Source organism: Dicentrarchus labrax, unplaced genomic scaffold (genome assembly GCF_905237075.1).
Source record: "Dicentrarchus labrax unplaced genomic scaffold, dlabrax2021, whole genome shotgun sequence".
NCBI classification, from domain to species: Eukaryota; Metazoa; Chordata; class Actinopteri; family Moronidae; genus Dicentrarchus; species Dicentrarchus labrax.
In genome coordinates this window covers 20810794-20833344 of record NW_026136721.1, presented here as the reverse complement: position 1 = coordinate 20833344, position 22551 = coordinate 20810794, and the positions used below count along the sequence as shown (strand labels likewise).

The 22551-nt window shown below is 43.5% G+C and overlaps 1 protein-coding gene across 11 annotated transcripts in view; it reads right to left on the bottom strand.

The window, feature by feature from the left end:
• Window positions 1–614: 614 nt before the first annotated feature.
• Window positions 615–22551, bottom strand: part of LOC127354152 (nuclear factor 1 X-type) — a 111324-nt gene continuing 89387 nt past the window's right edge. For 4 of the 11 annotated variants that reach the window (XM_051383854.1, XM_051383855.1, XM_051383856.1 and 1 more), the window contains 7 exons: window positions 22149–22276; window positions 20830–20904; window positions 16295–16423; window positions 12986–13155; window positions 11030–11177; window positions 8660–8748; window positions 615–5537 (listed from right to left, as the gene is read on the bottom strand). In XM_051383854.1, coding sequence (XP_051239814.1) covers window positions 5523–5537; window positions 8660–8748; window positions 11030–11177; window positions 12986–13155; window positions 16295–16423; window positions 20830–20904; window positions 22149–22276 — 754 coding nt within the window. In that variant the 3' untranslated portion in view covers window positions 615–5522. The remainder of the gene's footprint in view (window positions 5538–8659; window positions 8749–11029; window positions 11178–12985; window positions 13156–16294; window positions 16424–20829; window positions 20905–22148; window positions 22277–22551) is intronic. The other 7 variants (XM_051383857.1, XM_051383859.1, XM_051383860.1 and 4 more) reach the window with 6 other exon arrangements.

Below are 22551 nucleotides of genomic sequence, written 5' to 3'. Positions count from 1 at the left end.
TGAAGTCCTAAACCAAAATCATGGTGATGGTGCTATATGAAAAGTCAGTGGATAACTAAAGTGTACTGGTTCCACTGCAGACATTTTGACATGTTATAGCTGGAGGCGAACAGGTTTATTAATGATTGCTGCATACTATTTAGGGGAGGTCCTGCTATTGTGAGTGCTGGTTCGCTGTCAATGTCTGCTGTGCAACCAGTCCCTTAATCCTCTGGGCACCATGGATATGTATACCAACTTTCATGGCAATGAAGGCCATCCAAAAGTTGACATATTTCAATTTGGACTGGCAGACTCCTACTGGGAGACACAGTCTTTTTTGCTCTTTCAATGTGAGTGGTATCAACAAAAAAGACACAGCCTCTGACTGCATTGCATGCTGATAGACTCTCCTCCTCCACCTATGGTTTTAACCCAAGTTCACAGAGAATGAAGGATGAAAGCAGCACATAGACAGCACCAATTTTCACCATGATTGGTCTACAAACAGGAACGTTTTAAGAGTTTATAGTAATGCAGCACTAGTTACATGAAGACAAGTATACTGGCATTAAGAGCTGAGTCTTTATTTAGTCACCTGTTTATGGAAAGAAAGACATGGCACAGCAAGATGGTACAGTCAAGAACATCCTTTTTATTCAATCAGGTGCTGCTCTTCTCAAACTGTGTTTTTCTTCTTATGGAAAAGAAACTGTAATTAACACATGCATTTCACCTAGAGCTCTGGGGGTGTTCTCACAAAGAAGTGGTGCTGCACTGAGGGCGTAGACAGAGGCATAGCAGAGCTGGGAGTCAGGGGGCGTAGGGTGCTGCCTATTACACCAATAACCATACACGCTTAAGAAGATAAAGAACAAAATAAACAACAGAACAAAGACACGGAGCAGTCCAGCATGAGGTGGTCAGAGGAGAAACAATGGAGGGACTTTCCTGAATCCTCAAGAAATCTGAGAGATCAGGTTCATGCTGGCTTTTTATCTATCTGGTTGGTGTGTTGTAAATGGCTAATACTGCTGAGGGTTTCACTGTGTGAAGCCCACCATGAACAATAATACTTTAAAATATTGGTTTGAATGGATGTGGGATATGTCCTGGAAATGCAACTCCCCTCTTTCAGCCTCGTGCAGGACAAGTCCGGTTATAAGGTGCTTGTAGCTTTCATTTACAGTCCAAGGCATCCTCAAAGAGAGCCTAAACGACAGCATACCCTGATAGCAAATATTCAAAGAAATCCAAATTAAAAGGAAAACAAATAAAAATGGGGGAAATAAAAAAAAGCCAAAAATAAATAGCTAAAACAAAAGAGCAAACTCATATCCTGGTCAAAGCAGCCCCTTTCCAACATCCCAAAGCAGTTTATCCAGCCCTCTCGACCCCGTTAATCTTAAACCTCTTTAACCCAAACCCCTGAACCCCTGTCATCCCTTCCTAACCCACCCAAGGACACCCCCAAAAGCCCGTCAGCGTAATTTGTTCACTTACATTAGCTGTTGAATGGAGAAGCTGAAGAAGATGGGTATGGTAATACAATGTGAAGCATACAGACAAGAATAACATGTGAGCTAACTGCATTCTGCTCAGACAAAAGTTTTTCGGCAATTTTTTTTTTCTCCCTCCCAACAGCGGAGAGGGCAGGAGAGAGAGAGAGAGAGAGAGAGAGAGAGAGAGAGAGACGGAGAGTGACGGACACACAGTTACAGACTACTCCAGTGTCTAAGAGAAAACAGACAGTGGAGACAGAGGGGAAGAAAAAAGCAAGAGCTGAACGAGAACAAGTTTTTTTGCCTTTTCAAAAAAAGTTTTTGTCATCATTTATCAATAAAAAGTAAAGAACTAATTCACACCAGTTTCCTTTTGTACTATATATATATATATATATACGGCTTTGAAAAGGAAGAGAGGATATAGGGGAGGTACAATGGAGGGGGATTCATTTCGAAGGCTGGAGGAAGTAAAAGTTGTCCCTGAGCGCTGAATGGGCGATGACCTTTTGCCTCCTCGCGGCACTCAGGGGCAACCTGCTACCTCGAGCCATTTCGAAAAAAAGGGGCGATCTGGATTACAAAATGGAGTCTGTGAACAAAAGGCACTTTTAAGGGACAACCTTTAACTGCTGGGAAACTATACACTACAGCACAAGCACTATAAGAGTCATTTACAGAGGAGGGGGTGGAACAGGGGAGAGGCTCACCTTGCTGCCTGCTTCATAAATGGTTCATACCTCATATTTTTGCCTGATTTCAAGCTACTTTTCCCCCCCTTTTTCATTTTTCTGTTATTTGTGCAGGAGACAGAAGGCCTTACCTAATACTCTTTCCATTGCATGTGGGTCTCAACACAACCTGCTGAATTTTATCCAGCTCGAGATTCAGAAACATATCAAAATGATCATGGGAATAAAAGATTTCTGGATGTGAAGCATCTCCCGCAGAACAGGGAGGAACTTGTCGTGTGTTTATGCCAATGTATGTAATAAAAATGATTTAAATTGGGAGGGTTGTTTTTTTTTGCTGGTGAGTTTCAGGCAGTGCATGGGTAACTTATCTGAAGAGTTTCTTAGGCTTGACAGTATAGGTTTTTTTTTCTTTTTTCTAAAGGTTGAACCAAAATGCCTTTTGTGTCACAACCTTAAGGAATAGGAACCTCTCCCCCCACTCAATACAAATAGAAGAAGAATAAAAATAGAGAGAGGAATAATGCTGTTTCCTAAATGGTCTGTTATTTTTGTTCATTACCATTCATTTACAATAGTTCTGAATGTACTTTATAGTGTTAAAGCACCAGTTTTCGTCTGATGATAGAGAATTCTTTTTCTCAAGTTGTGTAGAATTTTTTTTCCTTCAGCCCTCCCACATTTTTATAAACAACTGATTACACATAAAACATTAAAAAAGAGACAAAGGAAATAAAAACAAATACCCCCAACTTACAAAGACTAGGATTTTCATGGCCCTCTAGTTTAGAGTCCCGGAGCTTATGGACTTGAAACAAATACATTTTTTTTCTCTTTTCTCTTAGCTTTCTTAAAAATCTCTAACAGACAAACACAATGATCTACCCAATGCATTGCACGTGGCTCAATCGACACATATTTTTCAATAATAATACTTTCCATCAAAAAACAAACACTTTTTTTTCTTCAAACCTACTGTCGATTTTTGACATGTTCATCTAGGTATTATAATGCTGCGCTGCAGATGGCGATGGCGTGTCGTTTGATCCGCACTGGTAACAGTAAGGTGATGTTACTGAAACGGGTTGTGGGGGTGGGGTGGGGTGAGAGTTCAGAAAATAACTAGACTGCCAACAAGCTCATGTAGTAAAAGTTAAAAAGGAGCATATATCATAAATATATATGTATAAGATCTCTCTCTCTGTCTTTACAAAAAAAAGTTTGCAGTCCTCTATAAAGATCTGTCCTAGGCCAATGGTTTCCACATGCACCAACGCTACCATTCCCTGTAGCTTTAGCTTATATGTGGGAAGAGAACCTGAAGTCAAGTTTATTACTAATTGCATGAAGGGAATACAGAGGCACTTTCATATATTGTTATAGTCTTGATATATGGTTTTAGTACATAGAGCTAATGTTACTAGAGAGGCTGAGAACTGGGCCTCAGCCCTGTTTACTATCCCTGCAAAATAGAACCAACAGCTAGGCAGTCCAGTTATTTTGTGAGGTCGGCTTTTGTTGGATTGTGTCATGATGAAAATAATACCAATAGCAATTTCAATGTGAACATTTACATAGAAAAAATATCTCAAATTAAAAAGACAAATCTTAAGTGAATGAAAAACCATTAACAAAGGCAGTTTGGAGAACCAAATATATAAAGGCTTCCCTTTATTATTTTATGTCAGGTTGTTGGTGGTGTTAGTGTGCATTTTATATGTGCATCTGTGTGTGTGAGTGTGTTTGTGTGTATGTAGTCCTCTGGGGTTTCTTGTGACTGGACTAAGGGGTACAGGGTGAAGCAATGCAAGGGATGCATGTGATGAGCTGTTGTTAACTGTGCTGTCCATACGTGAGAGATTTGAGAAACTGCTGTTACTGTTTCGCTGAAGTTTGAGCGTGATACTTAACATGTTACTGCAAACTAAAGAAAAAAGTGTTATGACATGCAAGATAAGGTTAAAACAATCCAAGTGAGACAAAACCAAAACCAAATCTGGCAGGAAAAAAAAAGGAAATCGCAAGAAAACACCTACAAACAAAATGAAAGCTAAAAATATGAAGCTAATGCTGCGTGTGCATTACTGTAAATTAAATTCCATGTCTATGAATAAAAACAGGATGATATAATGAGTAGTTGTGTGACAGACTATTCTGGAGAGGATGGTCTGTAGGTGCCGTATGCAAGCGTGCGTGTGTGTGTGTGTGTGTGTGTGTGTGTGTGTGTGTGTGTGTGTGAACATGTGCATATGTGCGCTGCGTGGTTCAGGGCCTAGACTTGAATGTTAGCACAGCCACATCCCTGCAGTGGTAGCCAGCCTCGACACGCTTCTGTAATCGCTCGTCTGACCATCGATGTGCAATACTGTTCATCCCTTATTAAAAATTAATAGTGCATAGGTGAGGGGACGAACGAGCACATGTAGAGTTAGTGTTATGACTGTCTGTCGTGTGTTCACTCGCTTGCACTCGCCTCATGGCTATCACTTCTCCCACAGCAGGACGCCCTGATACTTTGACAGGTAAACAAAGACCAGCCACTTAGTGCATATACATGTCACACCATCAGATGGTGTCACCATGATTGGCCAATCAGAAATGTAAAGAGGGTCAGGGCTGAGCGAATGAAGCGGCAGAGTGTGGCGACGCGCAGGCATGTGGCTGTGGTTACCGTCTGGAACCTGAGCAGCAGTGAGCTGCAGGTGGGGTGTGGTAAGGGGGGCGGGTGAGGATGTGGGTCAGGTGGGACCATGCACCTGGAAGAGAGGTACGTGGAAAAAAAACGCAGATATGGAGGCGTGCAATTTGGGTGTCGATCTTTTCAACTTGCACATCCAACTTCACCATTTACCACTAATAGTTACTTTTTTGGATCTCCCAGCCAATGCATGGAGTTTCATTGTGGAGACGACAAAATAAAAAATAAAAAATAAAAATCATAAAAAAAGAAACAACAAATGTATAATTGGTCATTTGTCAGGTTGCCATATTGTGTTTCCTTTCTGACATTTCGTGGTGTGTGTGAGACAGTTCCTCATCTTTCCTCTTCCTCCTCCTTGCATTCTGAGTCTGTCCACTCAATCTCATTGAAGCCTCCTGCATAAAGGGGGACGAACGTTCCTGTTCAAATTGTGTTGGTTTGGGAGTCCTCTTGGGGTTGGGTGGGGGTGGCTGGGTGGGTGGGGATGGGGGGGGAGTTGGGGTTCTGTTGTAGTACTTTGAATAGTGTTGGCAAGAAAGAAAGACCTTTTAGTGTCAGCAGTTTGTTCTTAATCAGCGGTGATGTGTTTGTTTTTCAAATTTCCAATTTTCATGACACATTTCTAGCTCTTTATTCATAGAGGCCTTGTCAGAGGAACCAGGACTGTGGAGAGGAAAAAAAGAGAAAAAATTAGTCTTCAAACAACAACAGCAGATTTACATTTAAGTCTTGATTCTCACTGGTCTTGAGTTGAAAAATACTTTACAGACACACACACATGCAAGTTATTGGTATGAACAAATGAAGTAGAAGAGGTGTATAGGAGAGTATGAAAAGGTATGGAGTATGAACACATAACAGCTTTTTACACAGTGAACTTTAAAGCACTGGTTCCCATCCTTGGTGTCAGGGCAAAGAGTCAAAAGATAAATCTGAGGGGTTGCAGGGTGAAACAAAAAAATATCTATTTTTATAGCAACTTCGCCTTTTTCGAACAAAATACTCCTTTATAGCTCTAAAAAAACAAAATTTACGGTCATCTGTGGTTGAACTCATCACAATGGTAGTGGTAACAAGTGTGGCTGGTAGAAGTTGCTTTGTTTTAGGGGGTTTACACAGTGTTGGGACCCACTTGTATAAACAATCCTTCATCCACTAGGTGGCCACCTACTACTCCTTTTCCCCCTCACTTACAGCACTTGCTGAGCTCAGCTGTCCCACACAGTGTCGAAAAAGTTACTACCTCAACTTCACCACTTGCTGTTTTTAAGAGAACTGACTTGCGTTTACTCATTAAAAACACTCATGCTCTTTCAGGGCTACAAATAGCATTAGGGCAGCAGTTTGAATGGCTTTCCAGTGAGCAAACACAGGACTATAACTGCTCTGTCATGCACTACCCGTTTACATGTAAGGCAATCCTCCTAATATGTGTCTCTGCTCTGTGGACCCGAGTGGTCTCAGGCTACACTGTAAAGCTATTGAGGGCAGCTACTCCAGGGATCCAGTTTCTCAGTTTGATAAGAGGGCAGAGTGGAGGCTTTGGCACAGGCTGAGCTGTTCTGGCTGCTACTGACATTCCACAGGCCTTGGCCCAGGGAGAGCAGCGAATCACCCCACCTTTAACAGCAAACACTCTGTTGTCCCCCATTCTATCAAACCCAAAGATTGAGTTTTAACCCCCCTAAAGCCTCCATCTATCCTCCACCAACTCTGGATCCCTCCTTCCTACCCATGATTCTTTGGCGTTTGTGGATAAACTCCTCCTCCTGGCTCCGACTTCCCTTAACCCCCTTCTCTTTTCCTCTCCCTCTTTTACTCCGGCTCTCCCAGTGTAATCCTTGGCAGTGGAAAGTGACCCCCCCCCCCAAGTCCAAGTTCAACTGCCTATGACATCATGTCTGGTTGCTGCGGGCAACCAGACAGCCGGGACGTGACTGTGGAGTGCAGCGAGCTTCGACTAACTCCTTCTCTCTTTTTTCCCTCCGTTTCTCTCAGTCCCTCCTACTTTTTTTCATACACGTCCCCCTGTCTCCCTCTCTCTTCCTGCATGTCTGAGGTCTCACCACCAGAGAGCTCCTCAGACCAGCTTTTCTCTGCTTGTTGTCCTGAAGCAGCAGTGGGAAGACTCTCTCCTTCTTTCTTGGCTAGTTGGCTAGCAGGCGGCGAGGCGGGCTGGCAGGGCCATCGTCTGAACCTCTCCATATGCCAGAGAACAGCAGGATAGGCAGAGACCTCTGTTACTCACTCTGGCTGGGGTTGTTACTGACCTACTAGGCTCAGCTAACTGGGAGCAGTTGATACCAGTGCCCAGGTTCTTGCTGTGTGTGCCGTAAACCCGGCAGAAATGCTCAAAGTGGACATTTTTCAATAATGTTTGATAAGCAATAGCAGGAGATAATAAGCGTTCGGAACAGATGTAAGCTGTTGTAAAAGCCCTGTTGTTTTTTAGGAGAGAAAATGAGGGGCAAGAGTTTTGGCACAGAGTTGAAGTGTATGTGCGCGTGTGTGTATACACGCTCACACGCATTTGGATGGTGTTTGGATGTCCCTTTAGTGCCAGGGCTACATCTGTGGGAGAGTGGTGCAGGTGGGGAGCTCGAAAATACTAGAGGGAGCAGCAGGAGGAGAGAGGGAGAGAGAAAGAGAGGGAGTGTGGGCTGCCGATGCATGAGGGGAGGGGAGAGGGAGCAGAGCAGCCGAGCAGAGCTGTGCCGAAGAGGAATGCAGATTGTTTCCATGTGTGTGGAGGACAGGAGAGCCGAGTTGGCTGCAGGCAGGTGCGGTTAGCCCCTAATGAGAAAAGTTGTGTTGGTGATGGAGGAGGCCCAAGACACTGCAGCCCAGTGGCAGAGCGCAGCCAAAGCTGAAACCACAATGTAGTTCACTACTGGCCTCACACGCTGCACTAATACACACTGTGGGGCCGAGCAGAGATAAATCAACGCTGCTGGAGCTGAAACTAACTGGCACTGCTTACATTCACTGTGGGGAAACTACTGCGGTACAGACACTGTAAACCACTACTGAAACTAAAAGCCTTGATACATGGGCAACACTTTGTGTCAGTGTAGGTGGGCAACTTTGCAAACAATTGATCTTATGTGGACAAGCACAACAGATTTTCAGCATAAGAAGCTTTAAAAACTGAAGTTTATTCTTGACCTTGGAAATAGTTTGACATGTCCACTTGCTAGCTTTTTTCAGGGCTTTCAACCATTTAAAGATGGAGTTTACTCAGTTGTCATGGACATGGACCTGTTGACATAGCTTAACATCAGCTACTGAATGTGCATGTCGACAGATCCATCTCCATTAAAACTGAGCTTAGTTCACTGATGAAGATGTGTTATGTGGTTGCCAGCTCTGGAAAAATCCTGTAAGTGGACCTTTAGTTGAGATTGTTTTGCCAAAATAATCAGCAAAATGATGCAGGTACCAGTTATGAATGACTACAGATATCTCAACTTTCAGAGCACCAAATTATTCAAACTGCTGATCAACACTGGTGCCAATGCAGAGCCATTGCCTGAGCACTGCCTCTGTATCATGGCCTTCACTCTGGATGACATGCTTGTCCCTGTAAACCCAAAGAGGCCTACAGTAACGGTGCACTGTAAAGTATCATCTATGTTCAGCAATGTGCAGAGTCAGGCTTGCAGTGGGTGATGATGGACAAGGAAGAGAAAGACATAAAAACAGAGGAGGAGGAGGAGGAGGAGGAGGAGGAGGAGGGAGAGGTGGATGGGTGAATGTTAATTAAATGTGGGAGGCTGGTGGGGTACCTGAGTCTGCTGGGGGATATTCAGAAAGTTGTCCCGTGTTCCGATGCCGACAAACCGGTTGGGAGCTGTGGAGCCTGCCGTGGAGTATGCTATAAACAGAGAGAGACAAGTGTGTAGATGTTTTTACACACACACATACACACTGAGCTCATTGTAGAGTTTGATGCTCTCATTGTCATTATCAATATGTTTTAATATAATATTAACCTAATGCTAAAACTATACCTAGAATTCACTGTCAGATGAATTACTGGGAATATACAGTAAGGGTCAGGGATACTGATGCCCTATTAGTCACATGAACGATTTATTCATTTTGTGGGCAGGTTCATTGTTATTTTCCTTCACTTAACTATTTAATCTGTGGTTAACAAGGGGCTGTACAGCCTGTAATGATTAACATGAAGAAGCTACTTCCCCCAAATATGGCTGCAATGTTAGTCATAGATACTCCTCAGCAGCCCCTGGCCTCAGTTATAAGCCACCGTAATCACAGAAAACCACAGAGGATTCACTGTGGACTTAATAGTACGGTGACCGATGGAGGAACTGTATTCATCACCAGTGGTAACCAATGCTCCATTTACGTTTAATAGGTTAAGAGGAGCATCTTGCCTACGAAGTGACACCATTCAGTGATGCCACAGGATCAAATTTAGGGCAGTTGTGCTCACTGGACTCCAACATGGCGGCTGAGTAGAATTTTTGCTGTGCATGACTTGATTGAGGTTGAGGGGATGGGGATGTGTGGGGGTGACAGTGACAGGGCTGGAAACTGATGCATGAGTGAGGGTGAGTGTGTACCATATGCATGTGTGTGTGTTTTTATGACTGTAATTACGATATCTTGAGAATCAGGAACAAAGTAGAGGTAAAAAATAAATAAAAAAATACAGTGATAACAGTCACTGGAATGAGAAGAGAGACGGAAAGTACGATATTTATTTATATAGATGTTCATATAAATAAATAATAAAAGTGACACGTTAATCTGAGAGAGTTGGAAGGGGGAGGGGAGGAAAGGTTGATAGGACAGGAAGAGGAGAAAAAGTCAAAACAAAAGGAGGAGAATGTGCCCCAGTTGCTCCGTCCAGTGCCCCCTCTTGGTGTGCCTCTCCCATGGCCCGACTCTTGCACCGCACCTGTCTGGGTGGAACCAACCAAAGCCTCACCGCTCCCTGATGACACTCCTCTCTCCCACTCCCCCAGTATAGAACTAATTAGACAGGTTTGATTAAATTTTATCATTCATGTTTAGAGAGATTGGGTTGTTCTTGTTATACTGTGATTTCCATGTTTTTTGTTGTTCTCAATTTTTAATTGTTATGAGATTTGTGTGAAAGTGGCGAGGGGATTGGGTGGGTAAAGTGGGGCATGATGTTTTTTTGGAGTCCACGCCAACTGCCCTAATTTTGTTCCCTTAAAAAGAAAAAAGAGAGAAATAAAGGAAAAAAAGAAACAAAGAAAGGAGGATATGAGAATATATCAAATAAAGAAAAGAAGAAGGCAAAAAAGAAATGAGAGAAGGGGGTAGTTTGTATTGCCGCTGTCACAGACAGACATGCAAAGTCTGCGTTGATCAAAGGCTTGCAGCTACAGAGGCAACGTGCACAGGGCCCTGCTCTGCTCCCCCCAAACTACAAAACACATCAAAAAGAAGGGAGAGAGACTACACTGCCTCTTGTGGTGCTTGTAGAAAACCGAACACCAGAGAGAGAGAAAAAGAGAGAATAAAAAGATTTTGAGGAAAGAGAAAGGGTGAAGGAGAGAGGCTGAGGAGGTTTGCAAAGGCATGAGAGAGAAAAGAAAACTTCAGAGCAAGAGATGTAGAAGAGCTTGAAAGAGGATCTCTGGTTTGGCAAAGGCGTGGCTTCTGCCTTGACAGAATTGGTTCTTGCTAGTACTGTATAGTACATTGGCGTACAGTTCATAAGGTGATGGATGAAAGGAGTGAAGCTCCTGGGGCTGCTGAGTGTTTGACTGAGCAGACTGCAACCTTACTGGGAGCAGACGGCCAGCTAAACTATGAAAAACTACAGCAGTAGCCATTGTAGAAGTCCCAGACCTGTGCTTTTTCAGTAGTTGTACTACAACGACTACAGTACTACTACAGTACTTACAGAAAAACCCCAAGTGTAGCTGCACTGCACATAGGTACTGGGACATCTATGATGGCTACGTCTGTTCTAGCCCAACAAACTTGACGTAGTACTGCTTGGAACAAAGGACAAATTAGCTGCCAGCTACGAGCTAACCAACCTACTGGAGCCTAAAATCGGTTCGGACTGGCCTCTATGAGAAGTCTGTGGGGAGACTGGGGCAGTAATGGGGGTTTGTTGTGGAGGGGAGTGGGAGTTGGGGGTGACTTACACGGAGATGCGGGTGAGCTGAGTCCGCCGTCAGTGGGCGTGCTGATGATTTTAGAGTCGGGCATGGGGAGGGGCACAGGGCGTGCCACCGGGGGTGGCGGAGGCAGCAGGAAGGAGCCCGGCATTTTGCTCTGGCCACCTCCATTAGGCTGCAGATGGACCATACAGACAGGGTGAGCGGGACACACCCCGAGAATATACAGTGCACAGGGAGCCAGACACACAAACGACATAAAGTCACACACACAGAATCCCATGTAAGGGTAAGATACTCATATATAGACGGATGCAAACAGTATCCACACAAGTAGTCTTAAGTACAATCAGACACACACAACTGCTCGCACACAGGGACAAGAGAGATCACCAAACCACACTATTCCAAAAGAAACCAAACAAAAATATCAGACAGTCTGGCCAAAAATAATTAGAATTGGAAAAATGTAGAATATTGTCAACACACAAGGGGAAAAGAAAAATGGGGTTGTCCACAAGGAAAAGTGCAATTATTATAGTGCAATGTAAGAATTTATAAAAGAAGGGGAAATAAGCAATGAGAAAAGGGTGTCTGTTCATGTGAGTGTATGTGCATTGTGTATGTGCAAGTACAATTTCACAAATTATATTGTGTCTTCAGTGTGTGAAGTAATGAGAACAAAGGATAACAGAACACGAAAAAGGGCTTAATAAGAGCTTTCAAAATTGCTCACAAGGCCAAGTTTACAGTAGAGGTTTACGGCGCTACCCGCGACCTGCACCTTAGTGAATGCGAGTCGAAATCATTTTTAAATGACCCTTAATGGCCAGTTGACAGTCAGCTGTTACCGTTCACATGTTTTGATGTCTGAAAACTCTTTCACGATGAGTGAGTGAGTGTGGGCAAGTTATTGAGGTTATCAACGGGACAGCTGATGTTTCTGAATTACTGAATTAGGCCCATGACACCTCAAAAAGGCTCAACTGTGTCCCAGAAACCCCCCTCCCTATGTGGCCCAGTTAGCTTCCTCCTGATCCAGAACCACTCACTATTCACCATGGCTTCATCTGACACACAGCACTGTTTAATAACTATTCTTCAATCCCCCGTGGCACTCACATACATTTCGTAAACATACATATTTGTTATGATATGTTTACAGATTACAATGCAGACTGGGAAAGATGAGCCCCTTGCGAGAACATCTTGTTGAAAGTAGTGAAACATCACTTAAGATGACAGTGGTTAATTGAGGGCTTATTAAATGACTACTAAAATGCACCGGGAGTCTACAATGTCGGCGTCAGGTTCCTTTCATGGATACCTTACTCTCCAAACAGTGCTAATCTAGATGTATACAAACCCTCTACCAGCCTCTTCAGAGTTTCCAGACTTGATTCTCTATGATAAATCCACTGTCAGTTGCCACTCTCGCCCAAGCCATAGCTGCCCTATTACCTGCCTAAAAGGACTTTGTCCTGATATTTTCTTCCTCCCTCAACCTGAACATAACTGTGGGAGAAGGTTAGCTATATGTTTAACCTGTGATGAGTCAAATGGGGTTTGGCTCCTTCCCCCTTAGTTTTCTCCAGCTGAGTTTTTTTTCCTGTTGTTTAAGCACATCTGGCTGCCTCCTCCTGTTGACACATTTGCCCTAAAACCATTTTCCTCTTCCCTGGTGAATTTGCTTCACTTCATAAAGATTGCTCTATTCTCAGTTATAGGTTCACATAACCTGGTTGAACCTGTATATCAAACAAATAATATATGAAATAATGGAGCAGTCATTCCGTATATAACTGTGATATTGATTTTTCCCCTTGTATTCTTTCTTTCTTTCATTCTGCTTCTTCAGTAAAGTCCACAAAAATGAACTGACTTCTAATCAGTGTCACCTTTTCTTTCATGTCACTCTGCAGCCACTGTTTGCATCCCACTACCCCCCCTCACACTCCTTTGCTGAACCCATAGACCACTTACCTGTGCGCTGGGCTGTCCTGTGCCGTCGGTGCACACAAACTGCACAAACTCCTTAAGTGGGTCCTGGTGGTGATGGTAGCGTATGGTGGGGTGGGTGAAGTACGGGCTGGACTGCTGGATGATAGAGGAGGAGGGGAAGTGCAGGGCTGAGGCTGAGGCACGGGGACTCCCTGAGGAGAGAAGTGAAAAGGGGAAAGGAAACAGGAATGGGAACGGAGAGGAGGAAGACGACCGTGAGGAGAAGATAGAAGACCGTAAGTGGGAAAAATACAATGAGGCACAAGTCATTCTATTCTTTTTCTACTAAAACACAGCACAGATGTTAAGCATACGTAACACTCTACACACTATGATATTCAGTTCACTAACATGCACACCTATGACAGTATATAAGACATGCATTTGTATTAAGCACCAGCACAGTTGGCATCAAAAACCAGGTTGCTGCTTAGGCCTATTACTGTCATAACACAGAAAATAGCTGTGACATTCTCTTGTGGTTGACTGACTGAAGCTGTTTCTGCTTACAAATGACTGGCATTATCCCTGGCTATTGGGAAACATCTGGTCCCATTCATTTTATAAATCAGCCCACTAGATTTCTCTGTACCTCTGGTAAGCCTGGCATCACCACACATGCACATACACACACTTTCAGTGTCCCATACACGCTAGAGTGTGTTACAGTATTTTCTGCCTTCTGCTCCCTCTCAATTTCTCTCTCAAACACACACACACACATACACAAACCACTGGGGTATGACAGAGCCACACACACACTGGGTTTTTCCACTTTTGTTTTATTGCTTGTCGGTGATGTGTAATCAATCAGCAGCATATCCTTGCTGTGCGGTTCTGCCCAGTAGTTTGAAGCTTGAGAGAGAATCTCCCCTCCGCTCCCAACCGACCACAAAACGCCTCCCGGAGACATTAGTCAGCCAGCCAGCCAGCCAGCCAGCCAGCCAGCCAGCCACACACACACACACACACACACACACACACACACACACACACTAGGCAACACTGTCTGTCTTCTGCTGAGATTCTATGGCTTTGGCAATTTGGCACACCGAACTAAAGAGGCAAGCTGCTAGGTGAGGGGAGCCTGGCGAACAAGCATCTGTGATTATGTCTGTCACCTACTATCTCTTGTGTATGCTGCACTCAGAAAGTGTGTCAGTGCCTGTTGGTTCAAACTTTCTGTGTTTTGGTGTTCCCATCTTTTTGTGTCTGGGGTTGTGTCCGTCTGCTGTGTTTTTGTGTGTGTGTGTGTGTGTGTGTGTGTGTGTGTGTGTGTGTGTGTGTGTGTGTTTGTGAATTTAATGCAGCTCTGTATCTTGGTTTGTATGTATTTTTGTAGTCTGTATTAATGTGTTACAATGTCTGCTGTAGCTTTCATGTGTCTTTGTATGTATATTGGTGTGTGTGTGTGTGTGTGTGTGCGTGTGTGTGTGTGTGTGTGTGTGTGTGTGTGTGTGTGTGTGTGTGTGTGTGTGTGTGTGTGTGTGTGTGTAATCACTGTCACAATGGCAGACTCTCCAGACTGGTATAATCAGACAACAGTCAATCTGGCAGCTCTCCACATCAGTCCAGAGCCAAAAACAGGACATAAACCATCCCGTCCTTACCCCTGAACAACCACACTCACTAGACCTATACAACGAGAACTAACAGCTCCAGTCCATCCAAGGCAAACCATGATTGCTAACTGCTTCTTCCCCCTCTCTGTCTACCCCCATTTCTCTTTTCATCCCTCTCTCCTTCCCTCCCTCCCATCATCCTCCAGTCTCTTTATAGAACCAAGGCCTCCGAGGGACATTCCATTTGGATGGTAGCCATTTTAGCACAGAGAGTCCTCCACAAGAGTGTAAATTTACACATGCGCATGCATGTGTATCTATGTGTATGTGCACTAATGCAGCAATACACAATCTCTAAACACTGTCTCATTACAGCCTCTCTATTACATGAAAACCTCTTAGCCAACAGTCCACACACACAGTTTTGGAGAGTGTGAGAAGTTAGTTGGGGGAACAAAGAAACCTGAGCCAGTCCCTCACACCTCTTCAACTCACGCACAAAACAGAGGAGCAAGTTTTAGAAATCAATTCAAATGCAAAATTCAATCTGGTGCTTTGGATTCTTCAGAGGCTATAGGGCTGCTCAGGACAGATAAACAACATGGCTTAATGGTGCGAGATCCGGCCTGGACTATATTTTCTAAATATACTGTAGGGAGCTCTGCAAGTAAAATTCAATACGTTTCAACATGGAGGGCAATGAGTCCTAATGACCTTTACGTGGTATGTCTGGTTTGGCTGTGGGCCAAGCCATCCCTCTGAGAGGCAAATGGAATGAGAGGGAGAGATAGAGAGAGGACATATTTATTCCTTTGAAAAGTGAGACCAGCCTACAGGGACTTGTTGGCAAACTTGAGTTCCTGGAGACTTTGGGATTTATCTGACTGGAGATACAGAAGCCATGTCGGTTATCCTTTTGGGCCGAAAAGCTCTTATGAGGACAACTTGCCCTTAGTGCTTTTAATGAAACAGGATCTTGAAAACACCGGATGTTACTTTTTGACTCCAATGCTGTATCAATTCCTGTTACTTTCTCCCTTCCAAACCTGTATTTGCTCTATAAGCTCAAGGAAATATGCCAAATACATCTTTTGAAGAACAAGAGCAACTGAGATGGTCTGTCTGAATGTACCGTGTGGTATTATAACAACATAAATTAAACTATTAAGTGTGCTGATAGACCCATTTGATACATTATCACACCCAGTCATTACAGTTCATTACATGAGAATAAACAGCTTTGTCAGTTTCAATGCAAGAACAGACTTCTCAAAACGTTACAATGGATGCATGAAGCAGTAAGATATGAGGCAAATCAGTCACAAAGGCATTGATGCAACAATGGTACCATGCAATGACAATATTAAAACACACAGGCACAAAGATGGTAAACATGGATGGATGGAGAGATGCTGAAAGAGAGAGAGAGAAATTTATGCCAAGCCATGATGATAGCAGTAACACTGAACAGGTGAAACTCTGCAGGAATATTGCTTCTCAGCAGTTGCATCTGTAGGATTTTAAAGTTTTATTTTGCTTTCTCAGCAAGTACATTTGGGATTTTCATCATTTTCAGGCACACGTTTGTAGAATTTATTTTGTTTTCTTCCCAGGGGAGTTTGGAGGTGTAAATATGGATCTAGAATCAAGTTTGACACTCCCTTTCCTTCTCTCTCTTTGTCAGATTATAAAAGGGGGATTGGGGTTGGGTTCATGGCAGGGCTCTCACCTGGTCTCACTCCTGCCAGCACAGGCAGCGGGTGGTGTGTGAACGCCATGCGGGGGGACCTCGTCTGGGAAGTCAGGGCGTTGAAATCAAACTTCCCCGGCTTCTTAAGTGAACCAGGCGAGGACAGTCCTGGCAAAAAAAAAAATGGGATCAACAAAAAAGTGGGGGGGAAGAGGGAGGAAAAGAGAGAGGTGGTTTTAATCAACAAAATGTTGCTTATTTAATTGGCTACACTAAAAAAAAATCAATTTGATTTTTATTAAAGGGGACTTGAACAATCATGATTTTCTGATTAGATTGTTTAATTTCCTCATTGGTTGATGGCAGTGAATTGCGCCCTGTCCTTTTGGCTGTTGGCCATTCACTCCTGTTAGTTTCAGTGAGTCAATCAGAGGACTGTAGGCTGTAATAACTCATTCAGAGATATACTGTAGGATTCCCAACTCCAAGCTTTAAAGTCATATAATATGGGCTGAGCAATATTTCAAAGCCTAAGTGCATGTCTTCAAAGGAAAAAATGGAAAAATAGCTCAAGTCAATCTGAATCTGGTCTTTGTTTTAGAGCCAAAGCACATCTGTAGCTATAATAACCTCTACTGTGCCACTGTATGTTTTTCTGTCTCATCTCTGTCTCTCTGTTTCTCTCTCTCTTTCAGGTGCCAACTCCATGCTTTCTCTGTGTATAAGCATGGCCACCATACAGCCACAGTCAGCTAGTTGTGGTCTGGCTTCAGCGAAGCTCACAGGCTGGCTGCACGAGAAGAAGGCTTCATTCAGAAATAGCACACACTGTACAGTATGGACACGGCAGCTGCTGAGTGCGAAAGACAAGCAGACGGACAGAGAGAGGAGACAGAGGGAGACAGAGAGAGAAAGAGAGAGGCGAGAAGAACGTGGGAGACATGAAAATATGCGAGGGAGCAAGGGAGCGAGAGAGCAAAGCAGAACCTGTGAAAAATGCAGCAGTGTCTTGTTTTTCAATGCGTTGCTCTGACGACATGTATGAAATTGGAATGTCATAAGATGTTAAATATGGTTATTATCTCTCGCTCACACACACTCACTCACACACTCGATGTCTGAACACACTCGAGAGCATGAGCACACGTCCAAACACAAAAAACAAAGACCCTTACAACACCGCCACGTTTAACTGATGAAACAATAGATGCATTTCTTTTCCATTAAGTTTTCTTCTAATCTTCCTAACAAGTGAGTGATGTGATAATGTTCTCTGTTTAAACTTTTTTTAGACTGTTGTTTTGTAGTCTATTTCTGTGGCCCCTCCGCATCAAACAAGGCATTAAATACGATTCCTCCTCAGTTCTCCAGCTGGAGACGTGTGAAAGTCTATGGGAGTGTGGGGGCGTGTAAAACCTTCCCTCCCTGTGTGAAAGAGTTAAGTCTCAAGCAGGTGGGAGTGAATATGTGTGAACCATTTATGTCTTTAGCAGACATATATTTCTTTTTTCCCCCCACTGTAGCAGGAGTCTGGGGGCGTATTGTACTGTCAGACAGATTCCAAGCATGAAGACAACCCCAATCCCACTTCTGACACCAATAGTTAGCAGTGATTGCTATGACACTGTCACACTGGTGGGAGAAAACTGGAAATAAGAGCAGACTGCAGAGACAGGCTTAAACAAGGACATGCACTGGAGAGGAGAGCTGGGAAACACTGAGATTTGGAAGAAAAGTGTAAGAACCAGAACCTTTTAAACAGTTTCAGAGAGGTAGTTATGTGCTTTAATTTTGAAAGTATAAATAAATCTGAAATATAGAAATCAGAGCCAGGAAACACCGAGAGGATCAGATGAAGACTGACATCTGTATATATAGGAAGTTATAGCACTGTCACTATCACCAAGGGAATGTGAAAGACAATATTCAACACTTCAGAGACTGTGCAATGGTCTGATCTGGTTTGTGTGTGTATGTGTGTGTGTGTATGTGTGTGCCACAACTGCACTGTTTCCTCTCTTGGCAAGCCTAAGTATTTTACTGGCAACCAATCAAGCGCTCCCATGATGACCCTTCTGTCTCTTTGCACTAACAGGCCTGCCACCAGATGCGCCTCTGAAGCACACACAGACACAGACACAGACACACACACACACACACACACACACACACACCTATACACACACACACACACACACATGCGCGCACACACACACAAACACACACACACAGTCGGAAAAGATAGGAGATAGTGGTTTACACGAGTAAAGGTAAGTCAGGAAATTCTCCTCTCTCCAGTGATTTAAACCACATATGTAAGTCCAGCCGTATCCCTCTACAGGCCTATAACATTTAACTCAAAGCACCAAAAAAAAGGCCCCCTCCACCACAGGTCTCTGGTGTCTCAGGAAAATTTCACAATCATTTGGAACTAATATGAAATCATGGTTGTTTCGTTTTCTTCCACTAACCTCCCCCACCCCTCTTCTAGCCCCTGTGGAGCAGATGTCTCCAGCATCCTCACGGATCCCAAGGCTACACACATGCGGAAACACCATCTGGGTCCATGCTTCAGCTGTGCATGTGTGTGTGGGCTGTGTGATATGTGTGCACAAATCTACCATGTGTATTCCTGAATGTAACTGTGTTTGTGTGATTTAGATGTATAAATGCATCTTCATACATCTGTGTGTATCTTGCTGGATGTGTGTGTTCTTTTGCTTATGGAGGGAATCAGGGGGAGTAGACGGTGCTGTGGACAGACGGTGAGGCGCACCTGTGTGTGTGTGTGTTTTCAATTTTTTTTTTAAGAAACCCCTCGGTTTGTTTGTCTGTGTGTGTGTGTGTGTGTGTGTGTGTGTGTGTGTGTGTGTGTGTGTGTGTGTGTGCTTGCTTGTTTACATACCCCCCACCTGGACAGGAATTCCCAGATGAGCTTTGCCTGTGGCAGGTGGGATCCTTTGGAAAATCGGATACACACCGTACCAAAATCCCACATTCTCTACTCGCTCCGCCTTTACTATGCCATACCTCAATCTCTCCTTTTTTTTTTTGGGGGGGGTCTCTTGAGTGTGAACAATATTTTGTGCTAGCTGCTCTTAAAAAAACTATTTCCAAACCCAAACAACGTTAAAAAAATAAATAAATAAGGGCTGGTAATTACAAAAGCTTTTGGCTTCCTAATTTTTTGCATGGATATTGTAAATTAATCGGGTAAAGGGTCCAGATTTGCACGCTATTCTACACCTCTATTTGCCAAACTAATTAGGAGGTGTATGAGGCTGTGTGTGGTGCACTTTGGAAAGTAAGGGGGTGGTACACATACACAGAGAGCAAAAGCGAGTGAGAGAGACAAGAACAAGATGGGAGGTGAGGCTCTGGTGCGCTAAGGCGTGCAGCAGCCTCTGTTGTGGCTCTGATGAACAGCCTCTTAATTACATTTACAGCTAAGTGGAGCAGGAGCAGGAGAGCAGCCGCTGAGGCTCGAGTGAGAGTAGACTGGGGCAAAACCTAACCAGGGCTCTTGGCTCCTCTACTTTGCATCCTGATAACCCTTCTCTCTCATTAGTTATCACTATTTGAGTACACTAAAGTCTTCTTCTCTCCTCTCAGCCCTCTCTCACCTCCCACTTTTCCCATCCACTTGCCTGCTTTCTGCTTCTCTCTCCTCCTCTCCTCTGACATGTTTTCTCCCTCCCCAGGGTCCCTCCTGCTGTACACGTTTTCAATTAGACAGAAGGGAGACAGGGATGGAGGGTTGAGGGGAGAGCTAGGGAGCAGGAGGAAGGGTTTTACACCTCTGATCCACAGACGGTACGCGTCTTAATGAGGGATTTGAAGCAAGGGAGGGATGGAGCGACAGAGGGATGAAGGCAAGGCAGGCACCTGAACACCTGCAGGGGTGGGGAGCTTGATAAGCATGTGTTTCAATGTGTGAATGTCTGCATATGCAGGGGGGTTGTGTGTAAGTCATCGCGTGTGTGCCCGTCTGCATATATACATATATATATATATATATATATATATATATTTGCGTATGTGCATGTGTGCGTGTGTATATGAGTGTGTCACTGTACATGTGCATGTGAGGCAGAATGGGCTCAGCATGTGAATTTGCCTGCTGGTGTTGTCAGTGTTAGCCTGGTGACATCTGTCAGTTAAAGTGCCGCTGGGAGGAATGACATGACTTCAGAGAGATAAAGCCAGGGATCCTAAGTGAGCTACTTGTAGCCTCATGTTTCACACAGAAAGTAAAGCCTTTACTGGATAATCCTTGAAAATCCTGCTACTGTGCGTCACAGGAAATGTTATGTCAGTAAATTAACTTTTGATCAGCAGCAATGAAATCATTCCGATAACAAACTAAACATCACTGAAATTATTAGACAAACACTGTAGTACACTATTCTCGTCCTAAACACTCACATATGAACACACATGCACACTCTCTCATACAGTATACATTATATATATATTGTATATACATATATATACACACAGATACACAAAGGAATGACTGGGCTACATAAGGCTGATAAATAGCAAATATATATGAGTGTAATCAATGTTCTAACCATGGTAAGGAAACTGCACGCCATCGTTTTCATGTTTTATCTTCCTCTCCTGCACACTCGCCAAATGGTGCTGCACTGAAAGTGGAGAAGGGTATTGTTAACAATGAGACAGAGGAAGAGTGAGAGAGAGAGACAGACAGAGACAGAGAGAGAGAGAGAGAAAGAGAGAGAGAGAATGAGGGGAAGAGAGAGAGTTTAGAGTGAGCATTTATGTATGATGGAGGTAGGGTGACTGATAATTGACATAACATCAGGTAAACTGTATGTGTGATTATGGCTTTAAGGTGAGGATGAGGAAACGTGAAGCCTTGAGATTTGGGACTCAAATGAAGTGACGAAGAGAGGGGTTTTTCTTGGAGTTATTGGGTTGTTGGAGGGATGAGGTAGGATTACTGAGGAGGTAGAATAAAGAGGGTAATGTCCAAAGCTGAATCACAGAGGTAGTGGTTACTGCCAAAACAATGAAAACACCAACATAAAGCCTTAATACAGGCCGCTGTAAGCTGTTATTTAACCCTTGATGCATTTTGGCATTTATATTCCTGATGTCTGGAGCTATTTGGTGGATAGCATTTAGCACCATTTATACATGATAAATACATTTTAAAAAACGGTGACAAAAAAGGCTGTAGACTGTAATTCAAAACATGTTGATGCTTTTAAACCCATTTACAGAACAATAAAGGAATATACTATTCTAGTCAGTGTAAAATAGCCTCACCACATGGTGAAGGTGATGACTGTGTAATGGGTTTATTGCCAATTATATATTTTTTCTTGACTAAACCTAAAACTGGCTTTTATTATTAATCCAAGTCTCCTTTATTTTGGCAGGTAGCATGTGATTTTAAACATTTGTTTCAAGTTTAGATGGTTTTTATTATTAAATATATGAAAGTGTATTAGAGTGCCTTTGCTTTATATTGCTAAATATAGTGACCAATGGTGGTAAATCTTGGTTACCCCTTTCAATATTACATAAATTAAGCACTCCTCATGTTTGTTGTTCTTGACAAATTATCATGTAGTTAGCCTGTGTTGGCATTAAGGAGCTGTACTCTTAGTTGTTTCTCTAAGGTGTAGAATGGTCAGACCGAGGTAGAGGGCCATAAGGAAGGTGGTTGGTGGGTGAGAGGGAGGTTTTGAGGGGTGTACATCACCAGGCAGGTGATTGAGGTAGGGAGTGTGGAGAAGAGATAAAGTCAGATGCATGTTTGGACTTTGGTGGTGGCAGTGGGGTGGGGGTCAGGCAGGAGTGTGAAAAAGTTTCATGATGCTTGTTTAGTGGGTGACATGTGCGGGGTGGGAAAGGGGGGTACCTGCATCCATGTCATTGGGCCACGCACTGGACTGGGAGGAGCTGGCAGCAGGCGAGCGTCCAGGGTAGAAAACATCATCTGTGGGGCTCTCCAGCTCACTGTCGTCTAATGACTTCCTCTTGGTGGAGCTGAGGCCACGGGGAGGACGTTTGGAGGGCGGGTGATAGGTGGGAGGCAGAAAGAGAGGGGGAGAAGAGGCATGATTTAAAAATATATATATAATGGCAAAGAATATATGACTCTATGATAAAATACCTTACAGAACTAAAAAGTAATCATATAAACAAGCACTTTTTAACATTGAAAGAAGCTTCAAGCTTAGCATCTTAGTGGAAACAATATCATTGTCGCAAAGCCAAACAGACAAAGCACAAGAAATGTCAAAACTACGAATGAAAAAGGA